A 20,769-nucleotide genomic window follows, 5' to 3' on the forward strand; every position below is an offset into this window, starting at 1 on the left:
GCCTGCAAGCCACCACCACGCGCCATCAACGGGCGAGTCTCCGAGCTGCTGCAGGGTGGCGCAGGCGGGCGCGCAGGGGGCGACGAGCGACCGGGCGCGCCCCCGCTGCCCTCGCCTTACAGCAAGGTGACACCGCCGCGCCGGCCACACCGCTGCAGCAGCGGCCACGGAAGCGACAACAGCAGCGTGCTGAGCGGCGAGCTGCCACCTGCCATGGGCAAGACGGCACTGTTCTACCACAGCGGCGGCAGCAGCGGCTACGAGAGCGTGCCGCGTGACAGCGAGGCCACTGGCAGCGCGTCTTCCGCGCACGACTCCACAAGCGACAACAGCAGCTCCGTGGGTGGCCGCAGCCGCAGCCTCAAGGCCCCAAAGAAGCGCTCCAATTCAGGTAGGCTCCGGGGTGGGTGGGTGGGACCCTCTCTGCCATCCCCCTGCCCCCTGCTGGTCACCTGCGCCCCCCCCCCAGGGCTCCTTGGGGACTCGCAGGTGTCGCTGCGGAGCCCACCGTCAGAGCTGGCGCACCGGGGCGTCCAGCCCGTGGGCACCTGCACGCATGGCCCTCCAGAGTCCTCGAGCCACGTACCCTGAGTCTCCGCTTGTCTGCTCTGGGAGCGACAGTGCTGCCACTCAGGGCTATTGGGGGGGGGTCAGCTCAGAGTCACCAGCCTTGTGGCCACGCGGCTGTGGACACCAGAATGTGGGGCTGGTGGCCTCAAGACCTGGGAAGCCGTTCCCCCTGAGCAGGATGAAGGGCACTGATCTCCTGGGCTGTGAGATGGGGCGGCCCTTCCTCCGCCCACACCTCCTACTGACCCCCAGACACACTCGTGGACAGTTGTGTATACACAGCCACCATGGGGCCTGAAACCTACACACACACACAGACATACGGTGCACCAGCACACACACACATGGTACACACACACAGTGCAGCAGCATAGTACACACACACACAGTGCACACACATGGTACACACACACAGTACAGTAGCACAGTACACACACACAGTGCACACACAGTACACATACAATGCACCAGCACACTACACACACACACACACAGTGTACACACACACAGTGTGCACACGTGGTACACACACATGGTGCACTGGCACACTACACACACACATGGCACACACACATGGTACATACACATGGTGCATCAGCACAGTACACACACATGGTACACACACACAGTACACATACACGCAGTGCACCAGCACAGTACATGCACACGCACACACGATGTACCAGCATAGCACACACACACATGGTACACACACATAGTACACATACACCGTGCACCAGCACAGTATACACACACACACACACACGCACACACACGGTGCACCAACATGGCACACACAAGCACCATGGACCCCAAATGCATGCTTTTGGAGAAAGTCTGCATCTCCAGGAATCTCCCATCTAAAGCAAGTCGATAGTGCAAAGGATATAATAACATGGTGGTAAAGTCCGCCAACTTGTTAACTGGAGTTTGGAGTGACAAGTGACAGGAGGTGTCGATGGATGAGAAGAAAAGGACCCAGGTGAGAGCGGTGGCCCTCGTTACCATGGGGAGGTGAGGGGAAAGTCCGTCCAGGAGCAGCCAGGATGGAGAGACCGGAGAAACTGAGGACAACTCAAGCTACTTAAGAACTCTCCCGGATTGAGCTCTGCTCTTCAGCGGCTCCCACAGAAGTTACCCCGATCTGTTCTCTGGCACAAGAACACTCTTCCTGAGGCCACCTCGGTTGAAGTGAGGGTGGCCTGGGTCCTGCCCTCCTAGCCGGGCCTCTGCCCTCCTGAGCCCTCTTGTGGGACCCCAGGCTCCCCAGGAGCCCTCAGAAGCCATTGCCCCCCCTGAATATCGGTGGCCCCAGCATGTTTGGAATTAAAAGATGAGGTGAGTCCTCCAAGGGGGGTCTCCCCTATGCTGCAGCTGCTCTGGCAACTGCCTCACAGCCTTTTTCTCTCAACCACAGGGTTGCTTTTTCCCCTCCTCCCAACACAGGCAAGTGCGAGCCTCAGAATGTTCCAACCCGAACATAACACATGACCTAACGCGTTTGTCTGCCTCAAATCGAAGAGACCAACCTCATGATTCTAGACACCCGCCCCTCACAGACCCCAGTGTTTGAGCGTGTCATTAGGAGCACGGCTGTCAGCCATCTTCACTTCCCTGGGGGGCGAGGCACCCCGGTGACGCCTCACCCCGGGCCCTTGGCCCTCTGTGCCTCATCAGGGGCCTGGGAGCCGTGCCCATGCAAGACAAGTGTAGAAAGAAAAGCTATTTAGTAATAACATGACATGTCGTGTCCCCTTTTCAGGGCCACAAGGAGGAAAGCATATTGATATTAGCCACTAAAAATAACAAAGTTCATCTGAGCCAGTTTCTGCAGGGGCGGGGGGCAAAGGGAGGAGAGAAAATCTGCCGGCCTTCCCGGTACCGGTATTGGGTTGGTAAACCTCATTACTACAATCTTCCCACACTTCGGTCTTCAGGTCCCACATCACCGTGATGCCGCTTGTGCACTCACGTGCATTTGGGCTTTAGAATGCTTTCCCCGCACCCTTATCTAAAGCCTTCCATCTGCAGGTCCCTTTTGTTCTTTAAGCATCTTTTTTGCCAAGACTTTACAGTTTTTGGTGTGGGTGTCATGCAGGGGTAAAGAGCTCTGTAAAACAGCTGCCCGGAGGCTGGCCAGCAGGCTCTGCACCTGTGGTGTCACCTGCTTTTACAAACACTATCCTCTGAGCGGCTCCTGTCAGGTTAGGCTGTCAGAGAACAGGGTGTAGGATCAAAGCTCCAGGAGAGGCGCCAGACCTGTGTGAGCAGCTGTCTAGATCCAGGGCTCCGTAATGAACGTGGCTGTGGAGATCTGCTCACAGATTAGGTGACCTTGACAATGGACATGGCAGTGGAGATGTGCTCCTCACCGTTAGGTGACCTTGTCTCGCTTATTTATGGTTATTATTAAGAGGAATGCTGGATGTCAGACGTGATCAGCATAAATCAAAAACAACTTAAGAGAAGCCATAAAACTCCCCAAAGGAAATTCCTAGCTGGGTGGCTGGATTTTATAATTACTAGCAACGATTGAAAGTGCAGAGGAGACCAGTGGTTATCTTTTACCAGAGATCGCTGTTGAATTTGGAAGACTTTGGTGCTTTGGTTGGAAAACGGACTAGAAGTATAGTATGAGGAGCATACCCTTGAGTTCTGAGTGCTCTGCAGCGCACAGGACACCAGAAACCATCAAACGTCATTAAGCTCACTGTATTGGTCACCTTCCTGGAGAATCCGCGTTGGTGGAAAGGGCATGGAATGGGCCAGAGTGTGGTGCGCCAAGGATCTGGCCTCAGGGCACATGGGTCCTACTAGAGAGCAGGAGACGTGGGGTCTTGGGCAACAGGGTGATATGAAGTCAACGAGGAGATGTTCTTGATGGACGAAACGACCACAGAAAACGTAAGCGCAGGCCAAGTTACACCCTCAATGCCTGGCAAATTTGAAGTTGGCCATGGGTGTTGTTTTAGGCTCTTGACCAAGAAGGGAATAATGTGAGAGAGGCTGTGGTCACTTCTACAGATGGATTTTCATCAGTCCATACACAGCGCACTGCCAGCCAGATGTGGTCAACGATGTGGCTGTTAGCTGTGAATTAGAGTGGTCACGGCCGGCCTGGCGGGGTGCGCTCAGTGGCTAAAAGGACGTGAGTCAGGGAAGTCCCCACCCAAGCCCTGGCTTCACGCTGACAGCCCTCTGGCATCACTCATCCGGTATCAGGTGAACTCTCCTCAGATCCCTGGCCTCTTCTTCACGTCCCTGACCTTTCACCCCACACCTGCTGGGTTACCCCTGAAACTTCCACCCATTGCTTCCCTCCTCCCAGGCCAGGTGGGGAAACCTGAGAATCAGATCAGCACCTTGGTCTGAATGAAGTTCATTCCTATTGTAGCAGGCCTGCCATAGGAAACCGGGGAGGGAGGAAGGGAGAGGCCGACCCAGGGAGCCTGCCTGTTCTGGGACACACTAGGGCTGGACCTGCTGGATGCGGGCGCCCACAAGGCAGGTTCCACACTGGGCTCAGCCCACTGGGTGCCCAGCACTGTGCTGGTGAGGCTCCCATGAATCAGTTGGAGACCCGTGATTGATTCATTGGCTGATTGGCCAGCGGGTTGGCAGATGGTCCTCCAAGGGGGCTCAGAGTTCTTTTCTCAGTCACCTCACTGGTGACCAGCACTTTAAACGCCGAGGCTGTCTTCTGTATCATCTATACCCGAGCACCATGCCTCCCCTTCTCTGGGTGCTGGATAAACTGGACTGACCAGTGGGATGTAGGGTTCAGTTAGCTGAGCTGCTACACCAGTATCTGTGACTAGTTACTCCTCATGGTGCCTGCTTTGTGGGGCTCATTCTCTGCTCTTCCCTAGGCCCTCAGGTACCGGCTCATCTTGTCCCTTCCTTGCACCGTAGCTGTGAACCTCAACATGCTCCAGAAGAATTAATTTTTTTTAATGTTTATTCATTTTTGAGAGACAGAAACAGAGTGCTAGTGAGGGGGTGGGCGGACAGAGAGAGAGGGAGACACAGAATCCGAAGCAGGCTCCAGGCTCCGAGCTGTCAGCACAGAGCCTGACATGGGGCTCTAACTCACGAACCGTGAGATCATGACCTGAGCCAAAGTTTGATGTTTTACATTCTGAGCCACCCAGGGGCCCCAAGAATGAAGTCTTTAAAAAAGACACATCTGTGTAGGCGATCACTTGAAAGTCTCGAGGGTGTAGGGAATCCAGGCTCCTTCTGTCTTCTTTCTGTGTTGTTTATGATTTTTATTCTATGTTGCAGCCGCCAGGCCCATATTTCAGCTAGGACAAAGGAGAAACGAAGAGGAGGAGGACAGACAGCCCCCCCCACCTTTAAGGACACTTCCTAGCATTTGTCCATAATACTTCTGTGAATATCCCATTGGTGGGAGCTTAAGGGGCATGCACCTGGGGCACAGTCCCTTCCTGGAGGCTGTGTGCACTGCCACTACTCCGTCTCTGTCACAGAGGAAGAAGAGAACAGGTCTTGGGGACAGCTAGCCGTCCATCACAATACGTAAAGCACATTGAATAGGGTCTGACTTACAATCAGTGCTTAGTAGAGTTTTATTACAAGCAAATAAGCAAAATGTTTTCTAGAACTCCTATTACCATAATACCAAACACTAGGACCCTTTTTCCCTAACCCAGACATCTCTTTAATTTCACTGTGACATGTTCATGTTGAGCATGTGGCCAGCATGGCTCCCGGTTCTAGACCACGTGTGTGTGTGGCGTGCGCATGTTCTGGTATGTGTGTGCCAGCATGGGTGTGTGCATGTGTGTGTCTTGTGGGTGGGGACCAGGGGGTGGCTCTAAAGGTCAGGTAGGGAATTCGTGAGTCTTTTGAGGTGAAGCATAGGTGCCAGTTTACGGGATTCGTTCGTCAAGGTGTGTGGCCAGGTGTTGGCATGTTTTGCATTCAGTCCTGCCACACATCCCAGGGTGCCATCAGGGTCCCCCAACCTCTTGCACCAAACAATATGTATAAAGATTTAAAAGATTGAAATTTGGGTGCCTGGGTGGCTCAGTCACTTAAGCATCCAACTTTAGCTCGGGTCATGATCTTGCAGTTCGTGAGCTCAAGCCCCATGTCAGGCTTTGTGCTGACAGCTCAGACCCTGGAGCCTACTGTGTCTCCCTCTCTCTCTGCCCCTCCCCCACTCACACTCTGTTTCTCTCTCTCAAAATAATAAATAAACATTAAAAAAATAAAAAGATTGAAATTCACAGAGCTCCCCTTTGGGTGTGATTGCATACTCAGGTTCTCAGAGACGGAGGCTCATCCCGGCGCTGTCCCTGGACACCCCCTCCCCTGTAAGGAAACCTGCCAGCAGTTCCGGGGTCCGCTGGGTGGACGGCCCCTTGCGCAGCACCCAGAGGGGCCTTGGGGAACCTTTTGAGATTAAGGTCTATGAAATCGATGATGTGGAGCGGCTGCAGCGACGACGAGGGGGAAGCAGCAAGGTGAGCCACCTGGTTCCCCCCCAGGGGGCAGCCCCCAGCCGGCCCCCAGGGGCAGGCGCCAGAGCAGGGCCCTGAGACTGCCCGCAGGATCCTAGTGCAGGAGGGAGACGGCGGCCCTGCCCCAGCACCAGGGTGTTTGCACAGGACTCAGGAGAGCTCCCCACTTCTCCACCCTGGATGTCTAAAGGGCTCAAAGGCTGGGGGAACCGCTGGAGGCTATTCTGGGTCCAGCGGGGAGCTCCAGTCACTTCCTAAATTTAAGAAGGGGCTGCGGCAGTCCTGCCCTGCAGCTGTCTGATCCGACCCTGGCGCGGCAGAAACATGGCGGGCCGGCGCAGGTCCCTCCCGACGCCCCAGCGAGGGGCCAGCTCCCTGTCCCCACCGTGCATGTAGCGTTCCCATCTAGAAGAGGCTGCGATGGTCCGAGCTGGGTCGGGGAGGCTCTTCTCCTTCCCTCCACGCGCGCCCATGCCTTCTCGTCTGCCTCGTAGGAGGTCACGTGCTTCAACGCAAAACTGAAAATTCTGGAGCACCGCCAGCAGAGGATCGCCGAGGTCCGAGCCAAGTACGAGTGGCTGATGAAGGAGCTGGAGACCACCAAACAGTACCTGATGCTGGATCCCAACAAGTGGCTCAGCGAATGTAAGACCCCCACGTTCATGTCCATCTCTGGGACTACTGGGTTGGCCAGCGACCCAGGCCTGACGCACAGCCCAGGGAGAGGTGACACGCATGGCGTCTGGATCTCAGGGCCTGGGTCGCCCTCACATGGACTCGGCAGCTCTGAGCCCACAGTCTCACTCTCAGAGAAGGTGGGAGGGGTGAGGCTGCCAAAAGGGGTGAGCATTGCTCTTGCAAACATTTTTCTTATGTGTCTCAGTCCAAAGCACCTGAAAATGAGATTTTCCCCCCTCTTCATATAGCAGATCCTCCAGACATGAAGCTGTCTTACTCCTCTGCTGTGGGGCCACAAAATCACATTGGGTATCTAGCCTGAAATACTCAAGAATTTATAGAGTTCTTAATAGGGTAGAACGTGCAATCCTGGAAAAGCTCACAAAGAACCCAGAAAGAAAAAAACATTTTTGAGTGAAAAAATAACATTCACTGTGTTATTTCTATTTAATAGAAAGCCCAGGATGACAGTAACCATCTCGTAACAATTCAGAACCATTTTGCTCTCTCTGACAGATTCAATTGTCTCATATTTATTTGTTCCTAACCATTCCATTTACTGCAAAATAAAGCTCAGATCTGGTCCCAACTATTTCATTGATAGGGGACCCAAGGCTGGAAGACTCAGTCTGTGGAGTGAAATGTGTGACTGCCGATAAAATTCCTTTGCCTCCCTGTCTAGTGCTCGCCAGCTCTTCCCACCCCCACCCCCATCCCCTCAGCCTCCATGTGCCTCCCTCACTCCCCCTCCTCCTGCCCCTCCCCTGCACGTCAGCCACCCTCCCCTCTGTGTTCCTGGCCCCAGGGAGAGTGTGGTAGGCACAGTCTGCAGAAATACTGGGTTTGAGAAATCCTGGGCGCAGAAGAAAAGGACAGAATTTGTCAGCGTCCTGGCTGTGTCCTACCCCTAACAGCAGTCCACCTTCCAGAAGTTTCTTTTCTGTAAGAATGGGGTGGTAACATCGCCCGAGCACCTCACTGGGTCCTTGTGAGAATCCAGTGTGCCAACCTGAGGACAGAGGACGGTGACCAGTTGGTGTAGCATCCCTCTGTGTCGCACCGTCTATGGGATGACCACAGTCTTGCAGACCTGATCAGATGTGAATTTCCCACACACTGTGGGGCCTCCCTGAGCCTTGATTTCCAGAGCTGTAGAATGGGAAGCATCACGTGGCTGCCTCAAAGGGGGTTTCGAGGAGTGAGCGAGCGACTGCAGTCACACACTCTCAATGCGCTGGGCGCTTGGTGAAGGCACCGCGTCTGGTAGTGCCATTGTCACTATCATCCCAGAACCAAACACAAGTCACCAACAGAAGACTTCACAGCCCCTAGCGCCTGCTGGCACAGTGCATGGACCTAGGTCCTCTGTTAAAGACCTGGACAGGGACACCAACTCACGCTGTCAGGCACTGATGTCATGAATGAGGCCATTAACTAATGTCTAGTCGTGGCATAGATGCAGGGCCCGGTGCTTCTTCCCCTCAACTTGTGGATGACCTGTCTCTCCTCCTTCCATGAATCCCAGGTGCCTCAAGGTCCCCACCATGCCCGTTCCAGCCCCCTCCTTCATTTGTACAGTTTTCATGACAATTTTAGTGGTTTTTTAAAAATATAATTTATTGTCAAGTTTGCTAACATACAGTGTATATAGTGTGCTCTTAGTTTGGGGAGTAGATTCCCATGATTCATCGGTTTCATACAACACCCGGTGCTCATCCCAATAAAGTTTTAGTTTTCTGAGAGCTATTGATGCCTGAGGCAAGCTCGAGAACTGTCTTCATCTTACAGAGTCTCGTTTTTTCCCAGGATGGGAGCGAGCTAACACATGAACCCTTATGTGTAGATGTTCCCAACAAACAGTCACTTCCTTCATGCCTCTTTACACATCCACAGTCAGAGACTGTTTGAGGTTGAGAAAGACCATGAACAGATGGCCACGTGAAAGCAGAAATGCAGACTGGTACTTTAAGATGAAATGAAACCAAGAATGAGGGGAAAAAAACAACAGTGAGGCCACACACTGACTATTCACTGGGAGCGGGTGATAAGCTGAATATTGGCCTGGAAATCTATGTGCTGACATCCATTTTTATTTTGCTTGCTTAATTCTGATGCCACTTTTGAGGTGATCTGGTAACATAGCCTGAGATGGTTATGTCAGGGTGGGTTCTGTTTTTAACTTTCTAAATTTTATTTATTTCTTTATTGACGTGCTGTTGACACACTCTGTTATGTTAGTTTCGGGTGTACAATGCACCGATTCTGTGTCATGCTGTGCTCCCCTCACATGTAGCCACCATCCGTCACCACACAGCACCGCGACAGTACCAAGAACTCTATTCCCCCGTGCTGCACCTTCCATCCCTGTGACGTAGTCATTCTGTAACTGGAAGCCTGTACCTCCCTCTCCCCTTCACCCCCCAACCCCTCCCTCACCCTTCTTCCTTCTAGTAACCAATAGTCTGTTCTCTGTATTTATGGTTCTATTTCTGTTTTTTCATTCCATTTTTCATCCCTTTTAAATTCCACATATAAGTGAAATCAAATGGCATTTGTCTTTCCCTATGTATAGTGCCCTCTGGGTCTGTCTGTATTGTTGCAGATGGAAAGAATTTAATCTTTTTTATGGCTGAATAACATTTCGCCTTGCGGGTATGTGCGCGTGCACATGCGCACTATGTATTAGCCATGCTGACGGTGTGAGGTGACACCTCAGTGTGACTTTGATTTGCATTTCCCTGATGATGTGTGATGTTGAGCATCTTCTCATGTGTCTGTCGGCCGTCTGGATGTCTTCTTTGGAAAAAATGTCTGTTTAGGTCCTCTGCCTGTTTTTTAATTGGATTATTTGTGGGGTTTGGTGTTGAGCTAAGTTTTTTAAATATACTTTGGATATTAACCCTTTATCAGATATATTATTTGCAAATGTTTTCTACCACTCAGTAGGTTGCCTTTTGTTTCGTTGATGGCTTCCTTCACTGTGCAAAAGCTTTTTATTTTGGTGTAGCCTTAATAGTTTGTTTTTGCTTTTGTTTCTCTTGCCTGAGGAGACAAAAAGGCCAATATCCAAGAGATAACTGCCTATTTACTTCTAGGAGTTTTATGGTTTCAGGTCTCACATTTAGGTCTTTAATCCATTTTGAGTTTATTTATGGTGTGAGACAGTGGTCCAGTTTCATTCTTTGCATGTAGCTGTTTGGTTTTCCTGATGCTATTTATTAAAGAAACTATCTTTCCCCCATTATACCTCCCTACCTCCCTTGTCATAGATTAATTGGAATGTATAAGCACGGGTTGATTCCTTTAGCTTACTCTCTGTTCCATGGGTCTGCTTGTGTTTTTGTGCCAGGACCACACTATTTTGGTTACCATAACTTTGTAGGATAGCTTAAAATCTGGGATTGTGATGCATACAACTTTGTTCATCTTCCTCGAGGTTGCTTTGGCTATTTGGGGTCTTTAGTGGTTCCATTTGACTTTTAGCACGATCTGTTCTTAAATTAAGAAAATGTTTGTTTATTTGTTTTTGAGAGAGAGACAGACAGACAGAGACAGAGACAGAGTGTGAGCTGGAGAGGGGCAGAGAGAGAGGGAGACACAGAATCTGAAGCAGGCTCCAGGCTCCAGGCTGTCAGCACAGAACCTGACACAGGACTCAAACTCAAGAACCACGAGATCATGACCTGAGCTAAATTCGGCCACCCAGATATCCCTAGCATGATTTGTTCTAGTTCTGTGAAAATTACTACTGGTATTTTGAAAAGGATTGCATTGAATCTGTAGCTTGCTTTGGGTAGTATGAACATTTTAATAATATTAGTCCTTCTAATCCATGAGCATGGTATATATTCCCATTTGTTTATGTCGTCTTCAATTTCGTTCATCAGTTTTTTGATAGTTTTCAGAGTACAGCTATTCTGCCTCCTTGGTTAAGTTTTTTCCTAGATATTTTATTCTTTTTGGTGCAATTTTAAATTGTTTTCTTAATTTCTGCTTTGGCTAGTTCATTATTCTTGAATAGCAATGCAACAGATTTCTGTATATTAATCTAATATCCTGCAACTTTCTGAGTTAATTTATTACTCTTAATGGTTTCTTGGTGGAGTCTTTAGGGTTCCCTATATAGAGTATCACGTCATCTGCACATAGTGACAGTCTTATTTCTTCCTTACCAGTTTAGATGCCTTTTATTTCTTTTTATTGTCTGATTGCTGTAGCTAGGACTTCCAGTACTATGTTGAATAAAAATGGGTGGACATCCTTTTCTTATTCTTGATCTTAGAGGAAAAGCTGTCAGTTTTTCACCACTGAGTATGATGTTAGCCATGGGGTTGTCAAATATGGCCTTTATTATGTTGAGGTTGTTCCCTCTAAAATCAGTTTGAGAGTTTTTATTATGAACAGATGTTGTACTTTGTCAAATGCTCCTTCTGCATCTTTTGAGATGATCATGTGGTTTTTTCATCTTTCAGTTTATTAATGTATCACCTTGATTGATTTGTGGATATTGAACCATCTTTGCATTTGTAGATAAATTCCACTTCTTTGTGGTGAATGATTCTCTTAATGTATTGTTGAATGTGGTTTGCTAATATTTTGTTGAGAATTTTTATATCTATGTTCATCAGAAATATTGGCCTATAGTTTTTTTTTTTTATACTGTCTTTATATGACTGTGGTATCAGGTTAATGCTGGCCTCTTAGAATGAATTTGGAAGCTTCCTTTTGGAGTAGTTTGAAGAGAATAGGTATCAACTTTTCTTTAAATGCTGGGTAGAATTTACCTGTGAATCCATCTGGTCCTGGATTTTTGTTTGTTGGAAGTTTTTGATTACTGATTCAATTTTATTACTAGTAATCTTCTCTGTCTCCTCCTGATTCAATTTTGGAAGTTGGTATGTTCCTAGGAATTTATCCATTTCTTCTAGGTTGTCCAATTTTTTGACAAATTTTCCATTTGTAAAATGAAAAATCATTTCAATGCATTTTTCCTTGTAATGCTTTGTATTTCTGTGGTGTTAGTTACTTCTCTCTCATTTGATTTTCTTTATTTGAGGCCTATTTTTTTTTCATGATGCGTCTACTTAAAGTTTATCAATTTTGTTTTTCTTTTCAAAGAACCAGCTCTTGGTTTCATTGATCTTTTCTAATTTTTTAGTCTCTTTTTCATTTATTTCTGCTCTGATCTTTATTATTTCCTTTCTTCTACTAGCTTTGGGCTCTGTTCTTTTTCTTCTAGTTCCTTTAATATAAAGATAGATTGTTTCAGACTTTTCTTGTTTCCTGAGGTAGGCATGTATGACTATAAACTTCCCACTTAGAACTACTTTTGATGCATCCCAATTTTGGACTGTTGTGTTTTCATTTTCATTTGTATCCATGTATATTTTTTTTAATTTCTACCTAGAGTTCTTCACTGACACATTGGTTTAGTAGCATATTGTTTAGCCTTTACATAACTGGGGTTTTCAGGTTTTTTCCTTGTAATTGATTTCTACTTTCATACCACTGTGGTTGGAATGATTTCAGTCTTCTTAAATTTATTGAGACTTATTTTGTTTCTTGACATGTGCTCTATCCTGGAGAAGATTACATGTGCATCTGAAAAGAATGTGTATTCTGTTGTTTGGGGATGGATTGTTCTGTGTGTATCTGTTAAGTCCATCTGGCCTAATATGTCATTCAAAGCCATTGTTTCCTTGTTGGTTTTTGCTTGAATGATTGATTAATGTAAGTGGTATATTAAAGTCCCCTACTATTATTGTGTGACTGTCAATTTCTTCCTCTATGTCGGTTAATAGTTGCTTTATGTATTTAAGTGCTCTAGTGTTGGGTGCATAGATATTTACAATTGTTGAATCCTCCTGTTGGATTAATTTCTGTCATTATGTAATTCCCTTATTTGTCTCTTGTTATGGTCTTTATTTCAAAAGTCTGTTTTGTCTGATAGAAGTATTGCTCCCCTGGCCTTTTTTTTTTTTTTTTTTGGCTTCTGTTTCCATTGAATATCATTTTCCATCCCTTTACTTTCAATCTGTTATGTGTCTTTAGATATGAAGTGAGTCTCATGCAGGCAGCATATAGATTGGTCTTGGTGTTTTATCATTTTGTCATCCTATCTATTTTGACTAGAGCATTTAGACCATTTACACTGAAAATAATTATTAATAGGTATACACTTATTGCCATTTTATTAATTATACTCTGGTTGTTTTTGTAGTTCTTCTCTGCTCTTTTCTACTTCTTTTGTTTTCTTTCCTTGTGATTGATGACTTCCTTTAGTGTTATGCTTGGTTTTGTTCTTTTTGTGTATCAAAGCTTTGGTTTGTGGTACATATTTAGCATCCTAAGTATATAGCAGTCCATATTAAATTGAAGGTTATTGAACACAGTCTAAAAGAACTTCACTTTTACTCCCCTCTCCACATTTTATGTGTTTGTTAGCATATTTTACATTTTTTGTGAGTCCCTATAACTGATTTTTTTATTTTTTTTAATGTTTTTTAATGTTTATTTATTTTTGAGAGACAGAGCATGAGCAGAGGAGGGGCAGAGAGAGGAGACACAGAATCCAAAGCAGACTCCAGGCTTTGAGCTGTCAGCACAGAGCCCAATATGGGGCTCAAACTCCCAATCATGAGGTCATGACCTGAGCTGAAGTTGGACACTTAACCAAATGAGCCACCAGGCACCCCCTAATTTTTTAGATTTAATTGGTTTTATTACTTTTTTCCTTTAACCTTCATACCAGCTTTCTTATGTAATTGCTCTGGATGTTTGTTACTCATGAATTACTTTCCCTGCATAATTTCCTTCTAATTAAGGCATTTTCTTTTCTACTTCAGCCTCTTTAGCCATTTTTCTTTTATGAGGCTCTCTTAGTGGTGATGAACTCCTTTAACTTTTGTTTGGGAAATTCTTTATCTCCCCTTCAATTCTGAATGACAGTCTTGCCAACTAGATTATTCTTGGTAGTAGGTTTTTTCTTCCAGCACTTTATATTTATCATGCCTCTAACTTCTGGCCTGCCAAGTTTCTGATGAAAAATCGGCTGATACTCTTATGAGATTTCCCTTGTATGTAACTGGTTGCTTCTCTTGCTGCTTTAAAAATTCTCTTTATATTTAATCTTTGACATTTTAATTATTACATGTCTTGATGTGAACCTTCTTGAAGGTCTTCTTTTCACCTTGACTGAAAAGCTGTGCTTCCCTCCCCAGGTTGGGAGGTTTTCAGCTATTGTTTCTTTAAATAAGTCTCCTGCCCCTTTCTCTTTCTCTATTCCTCTGGGACCCCAATAATGTGAATATTAGTACATTTGATGTTGCCCCAGAGATCCCTTAACATATCCTCATTGTCTCTTATTATTTTTACTTTTTGTTGTTCAGCTGAATGCTTTCCATTACCCTGTCTTCCAGATCACTTATCCGTTTTCTGTCTCCTCTAATCTCCTGTTTATTCCCTCTTATCTATTTTTCATTTCAATCATGTATTCTTCATCTCTGGTTCTTATTTATATTTTTTGGTCTCTTTGTTTAAGTTCTCATTGAGCTCATCAACTCTTCTCTGCAGTCAGGTTCAGGTGAGCATTCTTATGACCATTACTCTGAACTCTTCTTCGGATAGATTGCTCATCTCCATTTCCTTTAGTTGTTTTTCAGAGGTTTTGTCTTGTTCTTTCAGTTGGAACATATTCCTCTCTCTTCACATTTTGTTTGACTGTCTGTGTTTCTCTGTGCTTATTTCCTCTCATAAACTTGAAGGAGTGATTTTGTGTAGGAATGTCCCCTGTGTTTCAACTGTGTGTGCCTGGCATCTTTGGCTGGCTGACTAGGGCTGCAGCTGGTATGGGCTAGGGGACGGGGCAGTCTGTGCAGGGGCTTCCCTGGGGAGTTGGCTGGGCTGCAGTGGTGCAGGTCTGAGGTGTTTCAGGGTGCTTTGAACCTGTGTCACCTTGGCAAAATGGCTGGAGCTTTGTGAGTACCTCCCAGGACTGTCAAGCGCATGCCGCACCGGGATCACATTGGTGGGACATCTGGGGCTGGTGTGAGCTGGGGGGTCTGGGGTCTGCTGTGGCAGCAGGCCAGCTAGGGTCTCCCAACCGTGTTGAGGTGCACACGCCAGTGCTGTCATCCTGGAGAGAGTTCCAGCAGCTTCTTTGGCATTTGGCAGAGTTCTAGGGCTGGTTCCTCTATATTCGAGTTGTTCTTTAAAACTGTGGCTTTTGGGGGGCACCTAGGAAGCTCAGTTTGTTAAGCATCTGACCTCAGCTCAGGTCATGATCTCGCAGTTCATGGGTTTGAGCCCCACATTGGGCTCTGTGCTGACAGCTCGGAGCCTGGAACCTGCTTCAGATTCTGTGTCTCCCTCTCTCTCTCTGCCCCTCCCTGGCTCACACTCTGTCTCTCTTTCTCCCCAAAATAAACAAACATTAAAACATAAATTAAAAAATAATAAAACTGCCTTTTCTCCTGTACCCCAGGGCACCTAGAGCCTGTGTGGGCTGGGGGCCCGGGGCTCCCTGAGGTGGCAGGCTGGCTGTGGCACCTGGACCTGCTCCCTTCTGTGCTGTCCAGGCAGAGGGTGAATGTAAACTGTGACGCTTCCCAGTCCCTGCGACCTGGAGAGAGTTCCAGCAAAGCCCCTCACTGTTTGGCACAGGGCTGGTTCCTTTCTATTCTAGTAACCCTTTTAAACCACAGATTTTTTTTTTTTTTTTTTTTTTTTTTTTTTTTTTTTTTTGCTGTGCGCCAGGGCTGATGAATCTGCTCTGGGCCCCTCACTCTGTCCCCACAGCGCTGACAGTCCCCAGGCCAGAAGCAGTGTTGGGGGTGGTGCTCCCTTCACTTCTGTGTCTCCATCTCGCTCATGGCTCTCCATGTGGCCCCTCCATCCTTTGTTGTGCAGGCAGCCTCAGTCAGCCCTCAGTTCTTCATTAGGAGGATTTGTTTAGTAGGGAGGCACACATTTAATAGGTGCGAGGAGAGGAGAGGTGAGTTCAGGGTTCTCTTCCGTCGCCATCTTGGGCCTTCTCTCTGTGTTTAATATTGTATTTTTTCTTCCCTCTGTTTTTAGAACATTAGACACTCAGGAACCCTCGGTCTCATTCCCAGCTCTGGCCCTTGTTGTCTGTGACCGCAAGCAAGTAGCCTCCCTTCCAAGTATCTCAGTGAATGCACCTGTAACAAGAGGCAGCCTCCATTAGAGCCCCTTGCACCACCACCCGCCCCCAGCACAGTTCTGGGGCCGTGTTCGTGGTCATCCTCTCATTTCTGTTGCACTCTCCATGTAGTTTGGTAAAGGAGGCAGAGGAGCGACTGTGACTCTCATTTTGTGTTTAGGGAACCTAAGCTGGTGGAGGGTAGACATGGCTGACCCAGAGTCAAGTGCAAGCATCTCAGATCCCGGGGCCATCCCCCCACCCTGGCTGCTGTCAATGCTGGACCCCCTGCAGCTGCCCTGGAGCCCGGGGCTCAGCAGTCCCGCCCCCGCCCCTACCTGCCCAGTCACCACTGGACAGAGCAGGGGCCTGGGGACAGGAGGGAATAGTCCCCAGATAACTGGCCTTTAAGGATTGAAGGAAGCAGCCTGTTAACTCTGCATAGGCCCCAACATGGGAGACGGCACCTGGGTTCTAAATCTCAGCTTGTCTTCCAAGTGCAAGAGATCTTGGTCATCATAGATTTTAGGGTCGTCATTTCCTGAACCACTAACTAGTGTGTGAATGTAGGAAGTGCCAAGAGGTAAAGTTTCTCCACCTGCTCAGAGAGGCAGCTGCGTGCAGCTGTGAGAAGGAATGAGCAGAGAAGAACAAACATAATGTACGTAGATGAATGGACTTGGGTGAACCGCCCCCCTTTTAAAAGGAGAGGATTCTCTGCACTGCAGCTTGGAGATTTGTTTATCGCTAATAAAGAATAATGGCCCGGGGGCACCTGGGGGGCTCAGTCAGTTGAGTGTCCGACTTCAACTCAGGTCATGATCTCATGGTTCATGGGTTGGAGCCCTGTGTCGGGCTCTGTGCTGACAGCCCAGAACCTGGAGCTGCTTCAGATTCTGTCTCCTCTCTCTGCCCCTCTCCCGCTTTGTATCTCTCTCTCTCTCCCTCTCTCTCTCTCCCTCTCTCTCTCTCTCTCTCTCTCTCTCTCTCTCAAAAATATAAACGTCAAAAAAAATTTTTTAAATGGCCCTGGTGGAGTCCCACAGCCTCTGCTGGAGGTGAATGGGGGTGAGTAGAGCTTGAGCATCCCCTGATCTCTCAGTAGACTCTCCATAAAATGCAAGGGTCTGAAATCACAGTGAGAGGGGAGGGCCTCAGTGTAAATGCAGGCGGCAGGCAGAGTCCCACCCCAGCCCTAGGGGGGTGGCGGGCAGGAGGTGACCTCTGGTGCCCTTCACGTCTCCACCAGGCTTCTCCTCCTTTGCAGTTGACTTGGAGCAGGTCTGGGAGCTGGATTCCCTGGAGTACCTGGAGGCGCTGGAGTGTGTCACGGAGCGCCTGGAGAGCCGTGTCAACTTCTGCAAGGCCCACCTCATGATGATCACCTGCTTCGACATCACCTCCCGGCGCCGATGAGGGGCCGGCCCTTGGCCGCCAGGACCCCCCACCCACCCCTCGCCAGGCCCTCGGTGCCGGCGGCTCGGACACAGCGGAAGGAGGATGAAGGTTGGTGCAAGTCTGGAGTGAGCGCTGAGCAGGAGGCAGTTTTCTGGTGTTTTCTGTAGGAAAGGTGCGAACACCACGCATGTGGGAGGAGGAAATGATGGAAAGCCCAAGGACGTGGAAGCCCCGTGAGACTGAAAAAGCACTTTGAGGAACTTTGTAGAACTTGTTTATACAGGAGTCCTGCCGACAAGAGACCTCTGTCTTCTCTGGCTTTGCAGGAAGGGGCAAGGGTGCGCAGGACGGCTGCCGGGAGCGAGGACGGAGCGGCGGACTCCCCAGAGCGACTGATTAAGTGCCTTGCAAATCTTTATTATCCAAACCTTTCTGTTCATACTTTCTCGTGTACAGATGGTGCTAGTCCAGACGGAAACAACCACAAAGCAAAACAAGCGCCCCCCCCCATGCATTTTTGAAATGTATTTACAGCTCGTTTTCCCTTGGTGTTTTATCCGATTTCTGACTTGCTGTTTCTACGTAAGTAGTGTTTGTAGATCTGTTCCCTAATCAGTATTGCTTATGAATAAATGTTAACTGTCCTTTACGGTTTTCTGCTAAGGCCACTCACGCAGAGCATAGAGGCTGCACAGGCACAAACCAGAGTGTCTCCAGAGAAAAGGTAGGAACAGCATGCGGCACTCAATGCCGTCCGTCATGGGTCAGGGGCATGTGGGCTCCAGAGAACAGGAGAGGCGACTGGGGCCACGCTGAAGGGAAAAGGAGCCTTGTGACCTGGGCCTTACGTGCCCTTCGAGAGGGATGTTTGTTCCTGACACACCTTCTCCCTCCAGGTCTGATGCGCGTGCTGGTTCCTTTGCCCACAAACCCCAGGATCTTCCGTGGCCCTCCAAACATTCTCCATAGTCGTTTTTATTCCAAAGACTGGATTGAGAGCTTGAACCCACTCAAGAGAGCAATAGTTTTTCCCTCCAGTTTGGCGAGCTTATTAGAAGCAAGGGGTCTTTCCCAGTCAAAAGCCCTTCTCGGGCTGGTATGTGCTCAGAGACTGTGACAGGATCGCTTCAGGACAAGAAAGGAGGTTGGGATCACACAACGGCCCTGGTGTCCAGAGCGCCACTTCAATGCACACAGTCCCCCTTCTCCCCTGTCCCGAGGCCGCCATCCCCGAGAAGGATGGGCTCGTCCCCTTGGGCCTGGTGCTAGAAGGCAGAGAGCTTTCCTGTGGTGAACCGCGCACCCCTGGAGAGCCGGAGCCCAGGGCCTCGTGCACTGGGACATCCAGGTCTTAGGTCCCAGGAACGCCAGACTTCAGCCTCAGATCGAGATGTTCAGTCTGCCACGCACCTTCTTAGGGACTCTCGTACCCATCGTAGTGATGGAACCCCAAGCGCCGAGTGGCCAGGGGTTATCTGATACCAGCCGTGGAGCAGCAAGAGTGTCCTCTTCCCTCCCAGGTCAGGGCCCTCGCCTGCTCATGGCTGAGGGTGCTCAGGGTCTCGCAGAATGCTATTTGCTTTTGCCCCCAAATACAGTGTATCATCACAGGCCTGTTTCTAGGCTAGACAGTCCCTGCTACCCAGCACCTCAGCCCTAAGCTGCTCCCCAGGGAGACAGACCTGTGCATGTCTTTGCCAGTGACACTTGGCTGAACTTGGGACATCGGAACCGAGGTCTCTTGAGCCTGGCCACCTGAGCCTTTACCAGCCAGGATGGGCACAGATGGTGCCGATGGCTCAAGTGTTTGGAAGTCAGCCCCCTAGACTGGAAGCCAGCCCCGCGGATGACAAGTCAAGCTCCACATTGTCAGAACCTGCTCCTACACAGAGGGAGGTGCAGGATATGCTCACTTCTGAGAGCCCGACGAGCGAAAACATGGTGGAAGTGCTCCAGAATGGACATTGTCCCTGGTTTAATAAGCATGTCCGTCTTCTTGGGAAGCAGGGCCTCCTCACCCCATTCCTAAGCATTAACCGCAGTCTACAGGGCAGTGCAAGGCTCTGGCCACATCTCTGGTCTGACAGCACCCGTACAAACGGGCTTGTTTAATTGCAGTGTTGCAAAAGCTTCTGGATCTTGGCCAAGGGATGCCCGTCTTTTGAGCCTTGAGTTTGTGTCCCCCTTGGTTGCTGCTTTGAAATATACTGCTTAATGAAAAGCCTTTAATTGGGGAGTTGTCCAAGGTGAGTATTCTAGTCTTCACTGGAAACAAATTCACTTGACGAGAACTGCACATACTCAGCATTTGCCCCAGCGCCTGGCCCTCAGCCCCAAGGTAACCACACTGCACAGGCTTCCCCAAGCGAGGGGAGCTGGCTCCATCCCTGGAGTGAGGCCAAGTGGAAACATCTACAGAAATGTAAAATCTCACTTAGTGGAATCTTTCCTACTACCAAAGCATTTGTAGCAACCTTCCTAGAGAGCAAAAGCGTTGAGTGAAGCCAAGAGCTATCTTACTGAGTCAGGTGGGCTTCCCGGGTAACCACACCAAGGGATGTTTCGTGGGGTTGTCATAGGCCAAGGTGAGGACTCCAACTTGGTGTGGAGGTTGTCCGTTCTGGGGTTTTCTTTTCTTTTTCTTTCATTTTTTTAAACCTAAGCAAGCTGCAAATACCTTCATTAACCATGTGAAGACATCATGAATTTCACGCTGTCATGTGTTGGTTCCTGGTTCTACCGATGAGTTGACCTTATGGAGGATGATCTTAAGGCACTAAAGAAAGCAGGTGTGGCCAACTATCCCTGTAACAGAAAAATGCCTGTTCCGATGACCAGATAAGTGGTTCTGCATTGCAGTTTTGGTGACCAGTTACCCAAGAAGGCAAGGAGGAATGGCACAGAACTCCCTTCCATTGGCCACAGATAGAAGGACCAGAAATGTCTTACTTGAAATTAACATTTCGATGTATAAAGCCTTAATTCCTTGTCTGAAATCTGCCCTCCACCCTCCAAATAGTTCAGCAAGAGGTGAAGCATTCACAGAACAAAACTCAGACAGACAAAGACAAAAGGGAAGTCGTGATATGGTTTCCCGGGGAGTAAATCCATCTTGCTTTTCATGACGCTCCTTCATGCTGTGACCAAGTGACAGTTGGCTTTATCCCAGGCTTCCAGTCCCAACCTGAAAATGGCAGCCTTTGGTCTCCTTGCCCTTGAGTTCCTCCCTCCATCAAGGAGAAGCTGTCGCTAACTTTCATCTATTCCAGATTTGAAATTAGAGCACCACATTTGTTGTTTTATCTTGAGTTGCTATTCTAAATACAGGGAACTTGGTGCAGATGTGGGGGGAGGTGTCATACAAGGGACCCTGATCTGGGGGGTTGGGGAAGGGGGAGAAGCTGGCAGCCCAGCACAGGGAACTCCACAGGCAAGAATCTGGTCAGTTGTCAGAAATTAGTCTTAAGCTTGAAGTCT

At 48.6% G+C, this 20,769-nt stretch overlaps 1 protein-coding gene across 1 annotated transcript in view; it reads left to right on the forward strand.

Annotated features, from left to right (window-relative positions):
• Positions 1–17,941, forward strand: part of KIF26B (kinesin family member 26B) — a 441,279-nt gene extending 423,338 nt beyond the window's left edge. The window contains exons 13-16 of the mRNA XM_029933341.1: positions 10–391; positions 5,857–6,059; positions 6,551–6,701; positions 17,162–17,941. Coding sequence (XP_029789201.1) covers positions 10–391; positions 5,857–6,059; positions 6,551–6,701; positions 17,162–17,310 — 885 coding nt within the window. The 3' untranslated portion in view covers positions 17,311–17,941. The remainder of the gene's footprint in view (positions 1–9; positions 392–5,856; positions 6,060–6,550; positions 6,702–17,161) is intronic.
• The last annotated feature ends 2,828 nt before the right edge of the window (positions 17,942–20,769 follow it).

Source organism: Suricata suricatta, chromosome 3 (assembly GCF_006229205.1).
Source record: "Suricata suricatta isolate VVHF042 chromosome 3, meerkat_22Aug2017_6uvM2_HiC, whole genome shotgun sequence".
NCBI classification, from domain to species: Eukaryota; Metazoa; Chordata; class Mammalia; order Carnivora; family Herpestidae; genus Suricata; species Suricata suricatta.